Raw genomic sequence first — 23838 nt, forward strand, 5'->3', positions numbered from 1 at the left:
CTACTGGCTGAGCTCTGCACATCACTGGGCAGAAATATTCATTCATTTCACGTAAACACGCGCAAGCACACAACCAAGTAATAAACATTTATGGGCGAAATCAGTGAATCAACAAACTAATCAATATCTATCTATCTATCTATCTATCTATCTATCTATCTATCTATCTATCTATCTATCTATCTGTTTCAGTAGAACTGGTCTCGGATCAGCATTATTATATGGATAAACTCTATGTTGTGTAAGAGTATAAGTATTAGAGGCATCAGACCTCCAGGGTTCCTGCTCATTTTTAGATTAATTGTCAAGTGCTCAGGAGGCACAATCATCCAGAAAACTCACCAAGATCAACAGAGAGAAATAATCATCTACCCAAATTAAGAACTTCCCCTCTAGGATTGCATGAAATATTGAATGCATACAGATTTATGTTATTATATAACACATTTTTTTTTGTGCAGTTATTTACATTCTTTAAAAGCTTGGAGGCATGATTTTTCTTCTTATACAAACAGTTGGAAATATGGGAGACACTGAATCCCTAAATCACTATGCATAATTGCAAAAATGCATAGAAATGATGTTTTGTCTCTTTCATTGTTTTAATTTTTCAGAAATTATCTATCATTTGCATTCATGCAGCATATGTTTTTTTCTTTGCATTCTCTCTATTTAACTGCAGTGAAACTTTCCTCTTTGGACATAAATTTAGATTTAAAAACATGCACTTATTTTGTCACTATTCTGTTGAGGGGGGGAAACTGCTTTTGACAGTAGGCTATGTCTGTTGTCAGTGGACTTCTATTAGACCTTTCGGTGTTCTCTTTCAGTGCAAATAGAACTATAGCCTTTGTTAAGCCTGTAGGCTATTTATTGAGAATTAAATTAAATGAGTAAAACATTTCCATTCGTTGCAATCCTTTTCAATTTGCATATGAGAGGCTAACGTATCTATGATCCACTACTACTTAGAACACCCTACACATTCTTTAGGGAACGCTTGCCCCCTGGTGTTTAAATTCGGAACTATGTTTCTGTTTGTGGAAAACAATAATGTACAATTTATGGAAAGCACACTTGAAGAAAAAACATAAAAACGCATTTTATGAAATAGTTTTAGTGCTAACTTGTAATCTGGGACTTTTGTAAACAAGTTGCGGATAATATTTTCTCTAAGCGGAACTCTTGATTCGTTATGTTTCCACACGACCATGAATCAGTCGCAGAATAGGGAAACATGTGAAGACTTTCTGATGTTATTTTACAACAATATAACTCAGTAGTGAGCTTCTGACTAGCTTATAAGTCAGCTTGTCCCTGTTTGTTTGTTTGGGTGTGTGTACTTTAGCAGCAGTGCATTGTTTCGAGTTTGGAGAATAGCTAGAAAATTCCAAAAAGCTTTGACAGATTATTAATAATGTCTAAATCTGCGGTTCCTCTCCGAATTCTCTGTATTCATGGTTATCGACAGAATGCAAACTCCTTTAGAGAGAAGACAGGGGCTTTACGGAAACTATTAAAGAAACAAGTGGAGCTGGTGTATGTTAGTGCACCACACCAAGTTCCTGCTATTCAAAACGAAAGTGAGTATAAAACTGATAATATCTGCCTAGCATTACACTACCGGTTAAACGTTTGGAATAATTAATATTTTTGAAAGAAGTCATGCTCACTAAGGCTGCGTTTATTTGATAAAAAATACAGTAAAACAGTTGTGAAATAGGCTATTATTGCAAGTTAAAATAACTGTTTTCTATTTTATTTCTTAAACTGTAATTTATTCCTGTGATGGCAAAGCTGAATTTTCAGCATCTCCAGTCTTCAGTGTCACATGATCCTTCAGAAATCATTCTAATATGCTGATTTGGTGCTCAAGAAACATACCTTAAGCTATTATAAAACAGTTGCGCTGCTTAATATTTTTGTGGAAACTTTGACACATTTCCAATCAAAAGTTTGAGTTAAGAAAGTTTTTTTTTTATTAACACGTTACACCGTAAACATTTTTATTCAGCAAAGATGATTTAATTAACAATGTTACAAAGCGATTTCTATTTCAAATAAATGCTGTTCTTTTGAGCTTTCTATTCATCATAGAATCCTGACATTCTGAATGGTTTATGCAAAAACTGATCTATTTCCTACGTAAGTGTCGTTGTGGAATCTTTCTACCTTATCTTACTTCTGCAAACAGCCAATCAGGAGCCAGAGAAGATGGCCAGCAGTGGTGAAGAAGACCAGAGGGGCTGGTGGTTCTCTGATGTCCAGGCACGAGGTTTTAATGCTAAGCAGGAGTGTGAGAGCAGCCTGGGTCTGGAAGAGAGTATAGAGGCTGTGAAAACTGCAGTGAAGGATCTCGGCCCTTTCGATGGCATCCTGGGCTTTAGTCAAGGTGCCGCCCTGGTGGCCATGCTGTGTGCCCTGCAAGAACAGAAAGTACAGCCTGATTTCAATTTCCGCTTTGCCATCGTGGTCGCAGGATTCCGCAGTGCCTGTTCCCAGCATCAGCGGTTCTACAAAGGACCGGTGCTAACAATCCCCTCTCTGCATGTGTTTGGACAGGATGACCGTGTAATTCCTGAGGAGATGAGCCGAGATCTGCTGCCAGCGTTTGATGGAGCTCAAATCCTCCTTCATCCTGGTGGACATTTTGTTCCGGCGAAATCCTCACACAGGCAGACATACCAAGACTTCCTTAAGAAGTTTCAGTGAGAAGATTACAGAATATGTGAGGGTTCCTGGAATAAATCAGGTCTACATAAAATGTACTAAGTGAATTATAGCTACATTATAAAAAAGCCTTGCTCAAGGTCAGGTTTATTTATATACCCTGAAAAGCAACATGAGTGCTGCACTTAAAATGACACATCACTCTAAAATAGAAAGCATTAAGAAATGCACAATTTAGAATTGTAACTACAATTATAAAAGAAAAAAGGAGAGAAAAACTAAACATCAGACAAGTATAAAACATAATGTACTTATACTAAAGGCATAATCAAGTTACGCATAAGCCAGAGAAAATAGTTATTTTGGAAATTGAAAGGTTAATAATAGAATGTTTTACACTGTTCTCAGGGAAATGCTTACTTGAATAAAGAATTTCAGAAGTATGCAGTGCTGTTTCATTTCCGTGACAGTGTCTGTTTAAAGGCTATTTTGGGGTTCAAATCAAGTTAGGCTCTGTGGCATGGTGTTTGCCACAGGGAAAAAAATGATGTAATATATATTTAATATAATGTATTTTTATTTGGAGTTTGTAAAAAATAAACAATATTGCACAGAAATGCATGTAAAATGGAAGTCTATGCTGCAACTCCCTGGGGTGGGATTTAACCCTGTAAAGCCTAACATATGAAATAGTCATAAAAATGGAACAGTTTATAGAATCTATGGACAAAGTATATACATACACACACATAGTGTGATATAGGAAAATGTGTAGCTCATACTTGAGGAAAAAACACCTGTTTTATTCAGAGCCCTGAGCAAAAATGTGCCATTTGGTGCAGTTGCTGATATTTATATGTAATTTTAATCAGTAAGATCTTTATGGTAGACTACTTACATAAATGCATATAAATATCAGTTGTCACTTTATCTCCCAATAAAATGTTTTAGTAAGATGATATTCAAATGCTTAGTTTTATGATCAATTCTCTGTAGATTTTATTGTGGGGAGTAAAACATAATGCAATGCAATAAAATTATGATTGAGAGATAAACAAACAAATGTTCATCAAAAGTCTGATGTGTTATATTTGATACATTTTTTATATGATTTTTCAAAAAATTAAAAGAAGAAGAAGTGATGTATGGATAATTAAGTTGCTTCAGTCCTGTTTGGATTCATTATAAAATTTTACTAACAGTATAAAAGATATTCTTACATTTACTTTACAAAAAAATCAGAAAAAATTTCACAGCACAGTACCACAACCTGAATATTTGGATATGGATATTTTTAAAATTATACTAAAAGGCCTTTTACTTGCTAAAAACAAATAAACAACAATCATATGTAGTGCATTGTTTTCAACAGTTTTTTTCAGCAAAGTTTTGATCATATTGATAATTCAGAGTCTTTGGAAATTTTCGTACAAAATTTGATGCAGTATAGGCTTTAGGTTTATTTTATTAGGTTTATGTTATTATTTGTTAAAGTGCTTTATAAATTATTCAATAGAAAAATGTGTGGTATTTGAGCTGTAAAGTCCTATTGGTAGTGGGAAAATATCTAGGTTACGACTGTAACCTCTGTTCCCTGAAAACAGGGAACTCGCATTGCGTCAACGACGTCATTGGGGAACACCCTCCAAGTGATTTATGGCTCGCGACAAAACGTAAGAACTGGCAGTTTCAACCTGAAATGCCAAGAACATACTCCCACTTCGGGTCACACTCACATAGTCAGTGACATTATTCCCTACGGTCACTGCCCAAGCTATAAGCCTCAAAGAGGCCTCCAAACACGGAAAAGCCTACCAAGGCCGCTCAAGGGCTTGAAACCAACTGCTTCCATGGAAGGGGTTCCTTTAAGGGAATATGGCCAGGGCATCCGAAAGGAGTCCCATCCAGTCACTTTTTGAGGGGGACATTGAGTCTACATGCCACCAGGGAGGCTGACCTGATCAAGTCTACTGACCTAGTCTTTCCAACAACCTGTCTGTTTTCCTAAACAGAGTCTCTCACAAAAACCAATAGTTTCTTATGAAACCGGAACATAGAGACGGGCATCCTGAAGAGTAGAACTCAGCATAGCACTCTATAACCCTTGCAAATGAGGGGAGTAACTCTTCTCAATCCTGGATCTACATAGTGCTATGAAACATTGTGGAGGCTGGGCACTCTAACAAGGGACCCTAGCCTCCAGCTCTAGGGCTAATATAACAGGGAGTTCTCATGAGAGTCCTTCAAGTAGCTAGGAAAATAATATATATATATATATACTGTATATATATGTGTGTGTGTATGTATGTGTATATATATATATATATATATATACATTTAACCAGGCTCTGGGCTAGAATCAGGGAGGCTCAACGGGAGCCTACAACATGATGAATATTGCTAAAATCCACAAATAGTGAAGCCACCTTCAAGGAGGCCTGTGAAGGCCCTCTACTTGATAGCGATACTTGTTAGCAGAACTAGCCTCAGATATCATAGGTGTACTCACAGAAATACTGTGGGCCCGGCTTTTCCTACTTTACATTGCCAATGGACAGTGTACTCAGCTAGAGTGCTATCGACCCTTTAAACAAGGGGAGTACAATCTTACGCTACCTGACTATCGAGGAGGCCTATAGAAAGGCCTACAGCTTCAATTATCAACAGCGTCAGCCCATGGCATGCTCAGGCTCTAAGGGAGTGTACTCAAACTCGTCCCAATGTCAAGTCACCTTTATTTATATAGCGCTTTTTACAATACAGATTGTATCAAAGCAGCTTCACAGTAATAACATGAAAATAATACAACAAAGTTTGTTTCTAGAAGAAAATTGCGTCATCGTCCACCCTAAGTAAGGCAGATCAATAATATTGTTGAATATTAAATGTCCCCAACTAAGCAAGCCAAATGGGAGGGAGAACTAAAGTGAGCCCCAGTGGTGTAGGGCGAATAAACGATATTAAGGCAGCCCTCGTGGGGATGGCACTTGAAGATCCTATGTCTGAAGTTCCAAGCTAAAGTCTCAAACCAACTCTCAGAAGTGAGAGGAGACCTGCTTTACAAATACAAAGTGGCTATCCAGGTGGCCCGATGTGGGCCAACACTTGGTTGGTCTATCTGGAGCTATATACAAAGCGGTGGCCTCAGGATAAAAAAATGGGAGGAAGCCATCTCATGCTAAACAGAATCAGTTTGAAGCTCTCATGCACGATGGCCTCACTAGAGATTTCTCTATGCGATTAAGCCAACCTGTACCGCACTCGGTGACCAAGATTGGCATCCCCTACTACATAAACCTGACGACTCTAACACAAGAGGAGGCCTATGAAAAGGTATACAAGCCTACCTATAAAAAAAAGGGAACTTCAGGGCCCTAATTCCTAATTCTAATATTTTCCTATTCTTTCAAACATACCACTTAAAACTTTCTAAACAGGGAACCGAGGTCTAAAGCAGGGTTCCTCAAACTCGGTCCTGGAGGGCCGCTGTTCTGCACAGTTTAGCTCCAACCCTGATCAAACACACCTAGCTATGAGTTTCTAGTGATCCTGAAGACATTGATTAGCTTGCTCAGGTGTGTTTGATCAGTGTTTGAGCTAAACTCTGCAGGACAGCGGCCCTCCAGGACCGAGTTTGAGGAACCCTGGTCTAAAGTATAACAACCTTATATAAAGACCTACCAAGATCATCCTGCTGCTCATAGAGCTGTGGCCTAAATTATATTCTTTGAACGAAGGCCTACCACCCAAAAGCTAAAGGACACGCTCACTTCCAAGCCCGACTCCGGACCTTCAGAAGCATTCCATTTAATGGGAAAATATCATCATTGTTCCAGGCCTGAGGCCTGAAGCGCCTGGGGTAAAGAAAATAGGGGGGAGAGGAAGAAGAGAGGAGCGCCTGTGTTGGGAGCGCCTGTGTTGGATCACCCCCCTCGGATCCCTCTTCTTCCTTGAGTCGCACCTTCTCTGCGACCTATTTCTTGTTGGAGGAGGAGCACGAGAGGCGACTCTGAACCTCTGGCCCTGTCTCCGATCCTCGAACCGGGATGGGCCAGGCCCCCCTGGCTGTCTGGGTGTGGATTCGGATCACATCGAAATGCATGATTTAAATGAAGAAACCGGGGCATCGAGGAGAAAACCCTTTTCTTTCTCCCCGATGTCAGCCAGGTTCAGCTACAGATGTCTCTCCGCGGCCACCATCGCTGCCATCGACCTTCCAATCGAGGCAGCGGTTTGTCTGGTGACCCGAAGAGCCAGATCTGTGGTGCGGCGCAGCTCATCCACTGCGTCAGGGGAGAGACCCTGCCCTTTATCCAAATCCTTCAGCAGGATGGCTTGGTATGCGTGTAACACAGACATCGTGTGTAAGGCAGCCCCAGCCTGACCTGCTGCCACATATGCCCTGCCATTCAAGCGAGATGTCATCTTGAGTGGCTTGGAAGGCAGGGCCGGAGCTTTTAGTGCCGATGCCTCTCCAGTAGCGAGATCAATTGGGGGCATCGACACATACCCATGTTCACGCATCCCCTCGACATCAGCGTAGTTTGCCCGCTGCTGACGATGGATGCGTGCAGAATATGGGTTCTTCCATGCCTTCTTGATCTCAGCATGCAGATCAGGAAGGAATGGAAGGCTCACAGGAGCTGGGGAATTATGGTCAGAAAGGAACCGCTCATCCAACCTGTCATGAACAGGTCCTTCCTTCACGCGCTCCCACGGCAGCTGAAGCCTCGCTGAACACCCAACAGCTCATCATACACGGGGCAGGAAGACTGAGGGTTCAGGTTGTACCTCCTCTTCACCCTCATCAGCCCTCTCCTGCTCTCTCGGGCTAGGTGCCAGTAGAGCACTTGCTGCTGGATCAGAGGATGTAAGAGATAACACATTCTCATCCAGCAGCTCACCCTCACGAGCTTCTGATGGGCGTGAGAGAGAAACGCCTCTCTCAAACTCATCAGCGAGCTCCATCTGGGAACCCCATGATCCGAGACTCCACAGTGCCTCAGCACGAGCGGGACCCGAACCACTGGGCCCAGATGCCTGTCCCTCTTCCCTCGAGAAGAGGGCCAGACGAGAGTGGAGTTTTCTAAGCGGAAAACTCTCACATTCTGCACAATCAGATCCCTCAAGAGCTGATCGTGCGTGCTCTTCGCCCAAACAGTAAACGCACAAGTCGTGTGTGTCATCTGGTGTCAGAAACCTGAGACACGGATCTACACACTTCTTGAACAAGCGTTTCAAGAAGTGTGTAGATCCGTGTCTCAGGTTTCTCGAGGGAAGAGGGACAGGCATCTGGGCCCAGTGGTTCGGGTCCCGCTCGTGCTGAGGCACTGTGGAGTCTCGGATCATGGGGTTCCCAGATGGAGCTCGCTGATGAGTTTGAGAGAGGCGTTTCTCTCTCACGCCCGTCAGAAGCTCGTGAGGGTGAGCTGCTGGATGAGAATGTAAGAATGGTAATTCTTACCATTTTCAGGTGATTGAAAATCATACAAAACTGTCCCTGAAGACGAAAAGAGGATGACATGTTCTCTAGGCGCCCCTTTTATACTTCCGGGTCGCACTAGTAGTGACGTCATAGGCTGTCGCCGGTCAAATTCGATTGCCGTGATTGGATAGTTTTTCAGACATCGGTTCACGTGGAGGGCGTTCCCCAATAGCGTCATCGACGCAGTGCGAGTTCCCTTTCAAAAGGGAACCGTTCTGGGTGATGAACTTGAATCTTCAGTATATTCAATTGGCAGGTGCAGTAGCTCCAGTTTCCAGTGTGTGTGTGGGTGTGTGTGTGTGTGTGTGTTTCACCCTGCAGCTGTTTATCATTTTGATTCCTCTGTCAGTGTCTGTGTGTGTGTTTGTGCGAGCAATTAGATTGGGAACTCTGTGTTCTCATGTAGCTTAAAGGAAGTTTGGCGGCCCAGGATTGCATTCATGATGATTTCCAGATGTTTGTGGAAGGCACTCCTCTTTTCTCTCTCACTCTTTCCAATGAATCCAGAGCGCCTCCACACCTTCCTTGACCCGATCTCTCGCGTTTCCTTTACTTTTTTCTCACTCTCCCTGTCTCCATCCCTCTCTTATTCTTGTAAACGGCAATAAAACAGCTACACATTAGGTTGATTTGTTGTTTTAAACAGTTCACACTGCATCTACAGTACACTAAAAAAATTAAAGCCTTTTTTCGAGATTTAAGCATTTCAATTAGCCTAGACTACATTGTAAAAATAAATGCTTTTTTAAAGTTTTAAGTACAATCAACTTGGATGTTTAAGTAATGTCAACTTAAATTACATTAAACTGACTTAAAAATTAGTTGATTCTTGTATAACTTGTTTTAATGAGTTAACAAAATGTAAAAACAAAGAGGTTTACGGAGCCCTTAAAGGGTTGTGATGGGGGGGAAATGAAATGGAAGAAAAACTCCAATTTCTTCCATTTATTTTTATATGATTATTTTATAATTGTTATAGTATATAGAAATATTTATATAATTTTGTTAACACATCTTTCTACCAATACCACGCCAAAATGATCATATTTTAAAGCCTTTTTTTTATTTTTCCTCTTCATTTGTTTTTCCCCTCTTTCTGTCAGTCCCTCCCACATAATTCGTCCTTTTTTTCTGTTCTCTCCTTCTCAGTGCCACGTGTCTCTTTCTCCACTCAAACACATGGTTTTGATAAATGGAAGACAAGAGAAGAGGAGAAACACAAACTCCCTCTTGCCAGTAAGTTTTACAACAGCTCCGTGACTCCCGGCCTCAGGAATCCTGGACTTGCGCAACAGTCGTGGCCAGGGGTGAGAGAGAGAGAGTTGTGTAAGAAATGTCTGGAAAAGAAGGGTGTGAGAGGTGCATCGGGCTATATTTTGACTCTGGTGGGCTATAGTAGCAGGCAAAGGGATGCCAGCAACCTGTGTTAAAAGTAACAGGAGGTCTTTTTTATTTTTTTATTTTTTTTATCTGAGGAATGAGGAAGGCGTGGTTTTGAGAATGTAGGCGGAGCTACAGCGTGTTTTTATAAGAGTAGAAGGACTCAGTAGTTTCATCCTGCTCCGTTAAACTATATTTTGCGTTCTCTCATCCTGAAAGCTGACTATATGGACTATATCACACTGTCTCTGAACTTTTACCTTTATTTTTCTGGAAATCTACATCTTAATGGGAGATTTTGAGGAGTGATGCGTTTGGACAAGTGGTGATTTTGGGTGTCTACTAATCACACATGTTGGAGTCATGTATGTATTGTGCTGTACAGTCACGCATGATCTCATTTCTAAGATGTTTTGTGGTAAAATGAAGCTAAAGAGTGTAATCATATTAGAAAGGTTTATGTAGCCTACAGAATGAATACATACCTGTATATGATGTATTTATGTATATGAATATGTATTTGTATGTATATGCCTATGTTTATTCATACTGTAGGTGAAATGTTGCTTTGGAGTGAATCAAAACCATTATATGTAACTTTATTTAATATTTGAAGAAGACGGAAAGATACGTATGAGGTTTCCCAGAAGAGCAGAAGTTAAATTCCAGGAAATGTGTTATGGTGAAGAGGTCACTGAGAAGACCCTGCTTTGCTGGTGTGGCCGGACTGACCAATCAGATCTCAGCAGTGACAGAGAGTGTGGAGGGAGTTTCCCAAGGAATGGATTATTTAACCTAAAGAACAGCTATGATGTCACTGTTATGAAGCACATGGTGCATATTTACAAGCAAAGAGCAAGACAGGATGCTTTGTTTTCTGAAAATTGAGTTTAGGGGTTGCTGTGGTTTTGTTTTGTAACTAGGATTCTTTTTTTCTTAGCGAGTCAGACAGTGTCTTATACCCAGGAATTCAGGAATTCATCCAGCTGAGTGTGGTTTGAGTTACTTATTATTTATTTTCAGCCTGATCTAAACACGGTCCTGCTGCTTCTTGGTTTTCCTGTTTATGTAGACCGTGCACACCATAAGCCAGAGGGTTGCACTTTATTTTTCAATGTACTTACAGTGTACTTACCCAAGAAAGTACTTAGGTTTAGGGGTAGGTTCAGGTCTAGTACCTAGTTTTCACCCAGTTATTGTAATTACTACAGTAAATATATGTACATGCGAAACAGGACTGTAAAATAAAGTTCTTTCTTTCTTTCTTTCTTTCTTTCTTTCTTCTGAGCTTGCAGGAACTCTTTCTGCTATCATTGGTAAGAACTACAAGGTTTTGGTTAAGAGGATCTGAACATAACCCTTCAAATTCTTGAGGTTTGGCTGTTCCTTCTTGTGAATCTAGTTGTTACAGGGGCAAATTTGGGTCAAGTGGAGGTGGAGATGAATTAACGCCTATACTTTCCATTTCTAATCATTGCTTTTAATGCATATGGCCAATTAGTGTTTGTGTTTTTAAAATGGATAGAATTTATTGTTCTTTGCTGATGATCTGTTGCAGTATTTTCTCTGGATTTCTGCTTAAATGCCTGACAGTGGCAGGTTTATCTGAATAATTAATCATTCTTAGAGTGTGTGTGTGTGTGTGTGTGTGTGTGTGTGTGTGTGTGTGTGTGTGTGTGTGTGTGTGTGTGTGTGTGTGTGTGTGTGTGTGTGTGTGTGTGTGTGTGTGTGTGTGTACACACGATGCCCTTAGCCCTGAACAGTAAGAGTTTATGTGCTGAGGTTCCAATATCAGCACATGGTCTCTTACTTGTAGGGAAAAGAGTCTCTATCGACTTCTCATCACATTGTTTCAAAGTAAGTATTCACTTTATTTTGGCAAATCAACATTTACATTTAATCTCTGAGAAACAAATGAGGAATGTCACAAGATGATCATACAAGAGGCAACAATATTTAGAAATTTCAAGAGAAAGCTTGTAATACAGAAGCTAGAACATAAAAAATGCAGAAGAACAGAGAAATTTTTTTTTTATGCAAATGTATGTTTTGGAAATACTTTTATTTATTGTCGCTTGGTTAATGATGAAATGTAATGATCAACCATATATATATATATATATATATATATAAAGTTAGACAACTCTGGCCAAGATTTGATTAACACAAAGTGGTATCATTTAAAATATTAGAAACCAAAACATGGGACATTGTCTTTGGATGCCGAGATTATATGTAATTTAATTTTCATATAAACATTTCTGAATATAATTTCTTTCTATTACTTGCATGACAATTGTTTGTTTTGTGCAACTACAGACTCTCTCCTCCAGAGGGCGACATGTGAGTTCTATTTCTGTAGCATTTGGGCCATATTCTATTGTACACCACTAAAAATGTCTGCAGATCAAAACTCATTTTGACAAGACATCCCTGTTAATTTATTATTTGTTAATTACTCACTAAATTCACCTGTCCTGCTGTCCCAGATGGCACTGGAACCGGTAAAAAAAATAATGTATGGCTTTCATCAATTACACATTCAACATATTCTGTCACTCTATCCTAATTAAAACTGCTTCTCCCTGTTCCACAGGAAATTGTCTGGAAAAAAAGGAGCAATCATTGGCACTTCACATTAGAATGAATCACTTGGCCATCAGGAAATGAAGTGAATCATCAGGAAAACATTTTATATTCTGGTACAGTACATGAATCAATTACCACAGAAAACAAATCTGTTTGTATCGAAGTGTTTAATGTGTTGTTTTCTGTCAGAAATCAAACTGTGTCTCATGTACAGTTTTGATGCTTTTCAGCAGGCAAAGATAGAGAAAAATAGTCTTTCAATAGAGTTTCAGAAGGAGGGAAGGATATAAATAAATAAAGTGAGACTTTGACCTACTTTCCAAAATCAAATCATTCTGTAAGTTCTTCCTAGCAAATCCCTCACCATGTTACAGTTTCATGTGCGTTCTGGTCACGCACATGAAACATAATGAAGCCTGCTAGTCACAATTATGCTTCCAGTTGTCGCTATAACACCTGCCCCTTGGCGACCATGGCTGTAGACTGTTACCACGTGCCATCGCTACAGTAACAATCTAAAGCCACGGTCACCATGGAGACAGCAGAGGGGGTGTTGGCATGGTAACTGGAAATAGTGCTCTCCTATTGGCTTGTTAGATGAAACGACAAGCCTCCATAGCACAGGACTCCCCCAATACAGGCTCAGATATACGCAACTGTTTGCCGTCACAGCCGAGTATTTCTGAAGTATGTGTGCGTGCACATTTTCACAGCCTTTCCTATGAAATCCAACGGAAGTTATACAGATGATAGGCTAAATCAGACTAGGTCTGGTATTCAAATGCGTATTTGTGATGCTGGAGCCAGACTTCAGTAGCCATGACTGTAGACTGTTACTGTACTGTTGGACTCCATAAGCAGTAAGCAGTCTAGAGCCAAGGTCATGAAGTGCTGGCATACTGGCAAAGACTCTCATTACAGCCATGCTGGGCAAGACCTGGAAGAATTCGGCTCACTGAGGGAGAGATAGAACAGCTACTGCAAGTAAAAAGAAGTGTTACAAAAACAGGATTTATTAAACACCTAGAATATGTATAAGGTGTATAGATAAAAAAAAATATCATAACTATTCTTTTATGCCCATGAATGATGCATAACACGGTTTATTTCATTAGAAGGGCCATGGTTTGCCCAAGCAGAAAATTCTCAGGAACATTGATTCCCATGAGCACCGCTGCTGGGACAGTGAGGTAGATGCTGGCTTGAACCCCTTTGAAAGTCATTTTCAATTATATTTTATTATGCATACAACACCTTATACTCGTTTATTTTAGTGACTGCCCAATGTTAGACTGCTTACTTGTGTTCAGTTTTGAGAAAGGAGGAAGCAGCATTGACAAAACCCTAACCGCTGTCCGTGGTGCTGAAACACACGTTTACTCTGCTTTATTCCATTGAACCCATTTAATATAGCAGTCCTAGGTAACAGATAAATACATGACTGATTAAGTTATTAATCCTAGATTCATTTAAAAAGAAATATTTTCCATTGCACTACACTTCAAACTATACAGTTCACCCTAAAATGAAAAGAAGTTAGGGAGAATACAATGACCTGACAACCTCAGTCACCATTAACTTTCATAGCATATTTGTACATACAAATACAGTGAACGCTGAATGATAGTGCCAAACATCTCCTTTTATAAGGGTGAGTGAATAATTATCATAATAATCATTTTTGTATGCACTGTTCCTTTAAGAGTTAAAATACATTTTGTGTAGCCTACTTGTTTCAGCTACTCAAAATATTAGTCATTAGTGTCTTTGGCTGTGCTAATTCAATTGTTAAGTCATTCATTTACTAAGAATGAATAAGGTGTCTTCATTGAATGAAAACGGATGCCCACTCCCTACTTTAACACCCCCGCGAAAAATAAAAGGTTTGCGCTGCAGTCATTTGTGTGTGTGTGTGTTTGTATCTGAGCGCGCGCTGTCTCTTTAAAGGGTTACAGTAGGTGACTACGAATCATCTGCAAAGTGCGCAAGAGTGACGCAGACCTGACTTCAACGCCTGAATACACGTCACAGAATCTGTGTAGAAAAAAAGGTGAGCGGAAACATTAGGTAGGAAGGAAATTCATAGCATTCAGTAAAGAGGAGAGGGGAGGGGAGGGGAGGGGGGGGTGGAGGTAAAAAAAACCGACTGTTGAATAGAAAGGCAAAAAATAAAAACGATGGTTAGTGGAGGTACTAGGGCATCAACCGGAGAGAAAGGGGAAGGTAGTGTTGCCACGTCCAGCTATTATACGCGACTTTGTGCTTGTTTTTTTTTTTAAGGTTTAGCGAATTTGAGCTTGACTGCTTCGTCGTTACAGTGTAAAGTGTGTCTCCATCTATGTAAATGATGAGGCTGTTCAGATAAACGGCAGGAGAAATAGTTCCTATCCTACAAAAGTGCGTTTTTATCCAGACGTTTATTATACGGAATAATTGCCATGCTATTTAAAAGGTTTTTTTTTTTTTTTTTTACTAAGATCTGGCAACGCTGCGCGAGACGACAACATGCAGTTCATCTCTACCGGAAATCTCCCGGTGTCACACATTCACGAGAGAGTTTACAGCAAAGATTCGGGTGGTATTGTACATTTAGATGACTTACAGCGACATTCAATTATAGACTTGTTGCACTAAATACATATACATATTAATTCCAGAAATGTAGCCTACATAGCATTTTTAACCTATTGTCATTCCCGAATAGTCAATATGCTAATTAAGCTTATTAATAATAAATCACAACTTCGCAAATTCATCTTCAACGATAAAAAGTTAATAATTTAAAAAACATATTATTTAATTTAACTTGTGAACGCAACCTTTTTACAGCAGCACCTGCATTATTAGACTGTTCCCTTTAAAGGGTCTTCATGCTGCCCACGTGCGAAAAAAGTGAGTCACACTGCAGTAAGTTTCAGGTCGTCTGCAATATGCCGTACATCTTTTAATAAACACGCATAAAAATATTATCTGAGGAGGAAAAAAACTTCTAAGACTTGTATTTGGCAACCTTCAGGTCATTTTTAAATGAACTTCCTGGCTGTCACCGTGCCATTTTCAACCAAACAGTGTCAAATCACACTTACCTTGAAATATAGGAGTCCTTGTCAAAAATGCAGTCGAATTTATGACGGCTGTCCGTTTTCTAGCACCTTGTCTGTGAGATGTTGGCGCTCCAGTAGGATGGCGCGGTGTACTGCGTAATGAGAAGTTCTTTCTCGCCTGAGTGTCTCCATATGGACCACTGTCTACACTCGTCACGCTCGTCTCGTCTTCTTTTTCCTGGTAGAAACAAGCAGCTCTCAAGCGCTGTTCCATCTACCGTGCGCTTTTTATAGAGATCTGATAGTACTAGTAAGCTGGAGAGGGAGGGGGAACTCATTCACTAAAAAGCATCACCTACTCAACTACGCGCGTGCACTACGTCATTGACGGAATTTTGTCAACGGGGCTGCTATTTATAAAGACCAAGGAGAGTTCGGATTCTCACAGTTAAACGAGCACAGAACGATTATATATAGATTGTGTATGCTTGTTCCTTCTTCTGAACCTGCCAGTTAAAATCTCAAGACTGAAAATGTGGCTAAATACGTTCAGGTTCAACAAATGATGATTAAAGTGATAGTTCACCCAAGAATGAAATGTGTCATAATTCACTCGCCCTCATGTTGTTTAAAGTTTCTTTCTTCTGCTGAACACAAAAGAAGATATTTTAAAGAATGTTGGTAATCAAACAGTTGATGATAGCCGTTGACTTCCATAGTATTTTTTTTTTTCCTGCTATGAAAGTTAATGGCTAACGTAAAACTGTCTGGTTACCAACATTCTTCAAAATATCTTCTTTTGTGTACAACATAAGAAAGAAACGCATACAGGTTTGGAACAACTTGAGGGTGAGTAAATGAAGACAGAATTTCCATTTTTGGGGACACTGTCCCTTTAAATGCTGGTTTTGATGTAAGGGAGACCAGGAAAGATTTTAACACCACTTGTTTAAAAGTATGTAAGATTTAAAAAACACAACAGTATAATTTCACTTCTGTCTTATAAATTGAGGTGTTAATGGATGTAAAAGGACAAAACTATCCTGAATCATCAGATTCGCGTTTAAATCAATATAACATCCACAAAACCTTTTAGTATAATTTCAGATATAAATGGATGTTAAATGACAACTATCATCTGAATAATCAGGTTCTCCTTAAAATCAACATATAACATCCACACAACCTTTTCACCTATATGTGTAAATTGGCTAGAAATATCATGACTGGCCAGGGTTGTAACACTTTCCAATGCTTACTTTACCCAAGATTGCATAAAATGTTACATTGTATAGGCCACAATACCAAAACTATGGCAAGTCTGTTATGTTTTAGATTTGTTAGTCTGTATGTATTTGTTCTACTTGTGTCCAAGTTTATTGGACACAATCAATGTGTGGTTGAATGAGTGGAATAATAATTATTTTGAACACGTAAATTTGATGTTGGCTATATTAAATGCATGCACACATTTTAAAATGTTTAAGTGTTAACACCCAACCAGTAGTGGAACAGTCCGTTTAAGGACAACTAAAGTTTACTTATTTGATATGGAAATATTAAAGTTTGGAACACTTGGCACAAAAACACATAAGTTACAGACATTACATTCTATATATCCTAAAATTTACTAACAAGGTGTATTCTTTAATTGTTTCTGCCCTAAAGGAATACTGTACAATTAATACATTGTTAACTGCTTGATATAACCTATACATTTCTGAAATACATAACTTGGACAATGTCACCTCTGATTACAGATCACTCTAAATTCTAATGTAGACATGCATTTTATGTAAAGCTGCTTTGAAATGATAAAAGCGCTACAAATGAATTGAATTGAACATAAATCAACCATCAACCATAGAGCAGATTGAACAAAAGCATATATGTAATGTCAGTTTACGTGTCTTTTTACTTTCATTCCACTTTTACTGTATAATTCATGTATTTTAATGAAAATAAAATGTAAATTTTCTATATTTATATTATCCTGCTTAAGCGCGTGAGTCGTGATTCCTCGCGCGCCTTTCACCCTTTGACTATAGCCTACCACAGAATAGCGTTTCAGTGCGGAGACTGCGGACGTCCTTTTTTTCTGCAAGAACGGAACATCACATTCTTATTTCTTATGTTTGATGCGACAAAGACGTCGACGGCCATTCTGCTGTTGTAATAAACTGATTTCGATCATATAGCGCGCGCAAAATGTCGACAAGCTCTCTGCGAATCGCGTCGCTAAATCATTCTCGAGTGCGTTTCGCGTTTAAATATTCAGACAGACGTCAATGGGAAAGCAGTCATAGCAGCAGAGGATTGATCAGCCTTTTGAAATCAATACAAGTGTAACTCGATTCTAAGTGCGCCGAGAGCACGCAAATGCGTACAACCGGTAGTCTACGTCCTCATGACCAATTCTGGATAGTGATTTGGGGAACCCTGAGACGTAACGCACGTGTCAGACGGGTAGCTCGTATTCTCCCTCCTGAACTGAACGTGGGATGATCAAGACAGAGGAATACACCGCGTGCCCCCGCAAAGGGTACATCCCTGAGGAAGTTTGCGGCTTTTCTAACTTTCGCTATGCTCATATCAACTTACTTATAGCAATATTATAGCATGAAGATATTATTTATACAAGGATGACTTGTTTTATCAACTTACTGCATTATCACACATAAGAACGTGATTACCTCAGCGACTTATATTGTTTTAATAAATTAAGTAACATTTTGCATGGTTAGATTTATACATTATTTGGCCCATTTATAAACCTTTTTATTAGCAAGAACCAAACAAGTATAGATATAGGCTATCTTTGATATATGAATTGTATGTGCTATAAAAAGAAAATGTATTTAACATTTCCACTGACATCGCCAAGTAAAACGTGCAATTTTTATGTTGACCTTATGTGCTGCAGACAGAGGGGCATACACTATATGGGGTAAGTAGTCACGATGAAAACCTGATATACCAACCAACAGTGAATGTGATTTCACCAACTGCCACATCTTTGTTGACCCTGGAACAACAATCCAATCAAGTTATGTGCTTATCAGTGTTATTCATCTATAATTTCCCTCTGACTTTAGGGATATCTAATGGGTAGGGTTAGGTTTAAGGATATATTGTTAGGAATACATTTCCAGACTGGAATGTTGAGGAACATGTCTTGGCAAAATCACAGTGAGCACTAAGCATATTTTAATGAATCAATTCACTGAAATTTTTACAAGATTTAATCTTGTACATCGGTCCCACATGAATCAAATAAGTTAAACAATCATAATATGTTCATGTAACTTCAACATCATGGAATGAAGTCATTTTAAGTGACCCAATTAAGTAGTCTCTATGTGAATTTTATATGGCTCCCTGACATGATTCAGGCATTCGATTTCATATATTCATTCCTCCAATTCAATTTCATGTTAGTGTCACACAGCTGAATTATAAGACTGTATTACCTTGTTAACAAACTATTAGCTAGCAATAGCGCAAATTAGCATATTAAATGTTAATCATTAAATGCTCCTTAAGCAAAGCAGTTATGAAATTAGCTGTATCAGTCCACATCTTAGGCAAATGTTCCACTCTTCTCCACAATGGTAACAAAATTGCACTGATATAAATGTGAAAACTTGCTCCAATCTGGCATTCTCTTGTCCTGAGAACACAGTTTGACATTTCGGTTTACATCTACCGTCATTATATTGTTGACTCTTGTCTGAATGTATGATACCATTTTATTGGGTACACTTATTTATCCAAAATGATCATACATATGAAATTGGAATGTTAGATTCCAAAAACAGAAATCTCAAAAATATCATAATAATTATTTGAACTAGGTTTTTGAAAACAAACCAACTAAAACAAAAAGACAAATGACTTGAATTGGACTTTTGCCTTAAGCCACAGTGCACTCAAACATTTGTTAGCTCTGGGGTTTTGGAGATCTGTTTGTTTAATGAAACATGAATCTAGTTATTTTACAGAACCCTTTCTGAACTTCAACGGGGCATTTTGGGTGAACACGTGCCTTCCTTTTTGAATTCAGAGCGAAACACACACATCACGGATCGCAGGAAGCTCACTGCCGGATTCAATTTCTTTTATTTCAGAGCAGAGGACAGAAAATAACTCTCTTAGACGCTGAGTGGGAAGAGTCTTTGGGAGGCTGCGTTTACTTCCGTTTCTATTTTCAGAGGCCCATCTCCCCATCAGAGCTCCTTTTTTGTCATCTCTGCCTACTCTTTGCATCCCTCCATCTTTTGCTTAGTTGATTAGTATTTGTTTATACTTGTTCCTATTTGATTCGTACTTTCCTCCAGGTGTGAGAAGTTTTTTTGGACTGTACGCCGTAGACTCCCTCCGATAGCACGCGATTCGTTTCTAGTACATCCTGACCTCCAAGTGTCCTCGTTTTTAAATGTATGCATGAAAATGTATGCATGCACAATTTCAAAGAAAAATTCGACAGATTTTTGGTCACATGTGTGGGCACATATTTTGCAATGCACTGTTCGTTAAAAATAACAAGAAGAGATGCTGAATTTTGTTACCTCCTCTCTCTCTCTCTCTCTCTCTTGATCTCTATTTCGTTGTCACTTCCGCCCACCCTTCTCATCCTGCTCTCTTCCTCCCTCTCCAATGTAATCGCCCCCACAGAAACTGTCACCTCCCTCCCTCTCTCCCTTTTCTCTCTCCCTGCTTCTCGCATCTCTCCACGTTGTCACTGTATTGTTTCTCTCCCCGCATTTGCAGATGTTCCACAGTTTGCTATGACGCCGATAATGATATCAGAATTTTCGGAAGATTGATTCAAAAGGCGAGACTTGATGTCTGGAGACAGTAACTGCTCCCTCTATCTCTGTCTCCCTTCTCACTTTCTTTTTTTGTGTCTCTCTCTCTCTGTATTCACTGCACAGAATGCACTCAGATCAATACAAAAAAATCCCACACCCCCCTCCCTTATCCTCTGCCTCCCTTCTCTTTCACGCCCTCCCACCCACCACGTCTCTCTCTCTCTCTCTCTCTCTCTCTCTCTGACTCATGCAGAAATCCCTGCATGCCTGAGCCCAGTTTGTGTTTTCACTCTCTGATTGCAAGGCTGACTTGCATCTAATGAGGTTTGCCGGAGAGAACGAGTGAAACAGAAGGATGAGCAAGAGGCAAGTGGGTTCTGATTGGTAAAACCCCCTCCACCAACGCATTAATTTACACACACACACACCCAAATTCACACATTTCTATTCCTCCTACCACACCCACCTGTATCGCCCAGCACATCCACACACTCTCTCTGATACAAGTTCATTCATTATACATCAAAAGACCAATCTGAACCGCTGTGAATCCACAATGTGACCAGTAACTGTCGACAAGTCATATTCCTTTAATAAGATACACATTAAAACCCTGCACTATATGCAAGAGTGAAATCTTGTGTGCGTCATCCACATTGCAGTCGGTGACTGAAGAACACAATACAGTAGTATACCTTATACGAAATGGACAGCAACACTGTAAAAGTGTTCACTGTAAAAAGTGAAAATGTGCAGTTGATTTGCTTTACCTGATCTGAACCTTAAAAATGACTTTCATAGTGTAAAATAATGTAGTTAGGTTGTTTTATTAATGTGAAGTAATGTTTGCATATAAAATAGTGCACATAATATAAGCACTATTTTTACAATCCCCTTATAGACAAAATACACACATTAAACACGGTTCTCAAGCCATTTTTGGTTCCACAAAGAACCTTTTAGTGATCTATTCTTAAAAGAACTGTTTTTTTTTTTCTTTGCATAAAGAACGTAATAATAAAAGGAAATTTAAAGAAACCTTTTTACATTTTACATAAAGAACTGTCCAATGGAAAGGTTCAATTAGTTCCTCAGGTTCATTTAGTTCTTTAGGAATGTTAGTCCTTAAGTTCTTCATGTAACCACATGGCAATAAAGAACCATTATTTTTAAGAGTGTATAAACATATTGTGACAGAATGCAATATTAACACTGTGGGGTTCGAAATTCAGTGTTTACATAAAACTGGAAATTATATGTGTGTGTGTGTGTGTAATTTGTGAAAATTAGGTCTCATACTTTTGTACCCCATGTACATATATTTTGAATAATTGATTTCTTAACCAGGAACTGAATTCATTTATATTTAAGTTATGTAAAGTTGCTTCCTCCTCATTTGGCACATATTTGGGTACCTTGTAAATTAAACACACTTCCTCAGTCCTGCTTCATGGGAAGTCCAGCATTTCTCTCTCTCTCTCTCTCTCTCTCTCTCTCTCTCTCTCGTCCTCTCGCTCTCCTCTTCTGTTCTTCTTCCTCCCTAGAGCTGTTAATGTGAATTAAACATTAAAAAGCTTTCAGAGGCTTGAGGTTATCGGGATACATACGTCACAGGTTCTATACCCTCTCGATTTCAAACGATGTGTTTTTCCAACCCCTCTGCCTCGTTTTCCTCTTCCCTCCTGGTTCTTCTCACTGCATTATCTCTGCATTGCTCATTGTTCTTTCTGCACCTTCTCCACCTCTTCATTTAATTCTCTCATATTAATCACTGTCTCTTTCCCCATGTGTCACCTGGACCACTTCATCCCTCCTTTCACCATCATCCACCTCTTCTCTCATTACTTTTAAAAAGTTGGCTTCAGCCTATCACCCACCACCCTTATGCATCCCAAGGGAGAGCGGGGGAGAGAACAGGAGTGTGTGTGAGAGAGAGGGAGAGGGATGGATAAATGAGGGGGCAGGAAAAACCCCCTGGTGTTGTGAATTCACCTGCAGAAAACTCCCTGCCTTTGCCACCTCCGCTCTGCTCATCTGTATTCCGAGTCTTTTCTCTCTCTCTCTCTCTCTCTCTCTCCCTCCTCCCGCCTCAATATCTCGTCTCCCTCCTCCTTCCTCGCCTCTTTCCCTCAGTATTACTTTACCTGCAGCATAGTGCAGCAGTGAAACATCAGTGTTCCTTTACAGTTGATCCATGTTCAAATGCACTATTAATGTACAAGCTGGAATCAAATTTAAATTTATTGAGGTATATTAATATTTTTTAATTACAATTTATACAAGTGCCATGGTATTCACTTTTTTGAACATGGCACCATTGTAATACAATATTTCCTCACATGGTAATAATATCATGTTTTTAAACATGGTAATGAATCGGTATTCATTGGAATACCCTGCAAATTCCATATATGAATATGGCAATCATTCAGCACTAATATATACAGAGGCGTAACGCCCAGGTTCAGAAAGTAAAAGTCCTCCTCAGTATTTTGTTCCAATCACCTGGATTTGCTAATTAGTACAGGAGATAGAGAAATCAGTTGGCTACGTATATATTAAAGTACCAGCACAGTACTTTTTTTATAAGAAATTCACAAAAAAAGTGACTCTTCTGAGTACAACAGTGTTATATGCGATAGCTTTAATGTCTGATTTATAGTCACTTTTAAGAAAACTTTAAGACTTTTATAAACAATTCACATGCACAACTTGGAATGTTTTAGAGACATTGCATATGAGTAAACATTTCTTCAGATGAAAAAACACACCTTAAATTGACATCTGACTGACTTGTGATATCAGGAAGGTGTTACACCCTGTGGAGTTGACAGGAAGCACTTCCATAAATGAGGAATTCATACAAAAGGTGAATAGGCTCATGTCTCTTTAAATGCCTGGCTGATTCCATGTTGCTAGGGAAATAGAGATGTTTACTCCAACATCAGTGTGAGCTGGCTGACTCTCCTGTGTCCTTCCACGTTTTCTCTCTCTCTCTCTCTCTCTCTCTCTCTCTCTCTCTCTCTCTCTCTCTCTCTTCCATTCTCTTTGTGCATTTTTGATTCTCATGATGCTGTTTTTCCCTCCTGCTTGCCTCACAGAAAAGGACTATTTAATTTTCAATAAACTAATTAATTCTGGTATTAGTGATGGATGCATGTGCAGTTGCAGAATTGTCATGTGAATGTCAGATATGAGTAGGATGACCAAAGTGATAAAAAAGAAAACTGACCTCATGAACCACATTTTAATGAAGTTGTTCAGCCACACTCGATCTCTCTGTCTCAACAAGTTTATTTCTGACTTCCAAACCTCCCCATGCAAGATTTTTTGCTACTTTTTAAAGTGTGTGATACATTTAGAGGTTTCATATCTGCAGTAAAACATCTGCAAATTCAAGTCGGGCAGAAGAGAAATAAAAGACAAAACTATGCAGAGAAATTTCTAATGAACGTCCTTGAGGTTGCTCCTGAAAATGCAACAACACTGACACCTTTGGCCATTTGGAGGAACTGCACTTCACATTGGTCAAAAATACCATATGGTGATGATGAGACGCACAAAACAACTCATTTCTTATACAACGGAGGGCTATATGTACTATCAATTTAGAATTTTTGCATGTTCAGTGATTTATTTTCTGTTTCGGCTCCTTAATTTGCCATGAAATTTCCTTACTTTTCTCCATTTGCACTCACATGAACAGAACACACAACCACAAAGCACATGACTCACAAGGATGACTCATAGTACCCACCTCTCTGTTCTCACTGAACCCTGTCATCCCTTGAGACAGAGAGAGAGAGAGAGAGAGAGAGAGAGAGAGAGAGAGAGAGAGAGAGAGAGAGAGAGAGAGAGA

The 23838-nt window shown here is 39.3% G+C and overlaps 1 protein-coding gene across 1 annotated transcript; it reads left to right on the top strand.

Moving 5' to 3' along the window:
- Positions 1-1207: 1207 nt before the first annotated feature.
- Positions 1208-3722, top strand: LOC307153127 (esterase OVCA2). The gene is made up of 2 exons (XM_079862301.1): positions 1208-1583; positions 2195-3722. The coding sequence occupies exons 1-2, from the start codon at positions 1418-1420 to the stop codon at positions 2710-2712; spliced, it is 684 nt and encodes a 227-aa protein (XP_079718427.1). The 5' UTR covers positions 1208-1417; the 3' UTR covers positions 2713-3722.
- The last annotated feature ends 20116 nt before the right edge of the window (positions 3723-23838 follow it).

The sequence above is a fragment of the Squalius cephalus genome, assembly GCF_949319135.1.
Source record: "Squalius cephalus genome assembly, chromosome: 24".
Taxonomy (NCBI): Eukaryota; Metazoa; Chordata; class Actinopteri; order Cypriniformes; family Leuciscidae; genus Squalius; species Squalius cephalus.

Excerpts from the sequence above, each read along its gene's own strand:
- LOC307153127 (XM_079862301.1), top strand. The coding sequence starts at position 1,418 with ATGTCTAAATCTGCGGTTCCTCTCCGAATTCTCTGTATTCATGGTTAT. Across the intron at positions 1,584-2,194 it reads TCCTGCTATTCAAAACGAAA|CCAATCAGGAGCCAGAGAAG; the intron begins GTGAGTATAAAA and ends TTCTGCAAACAG.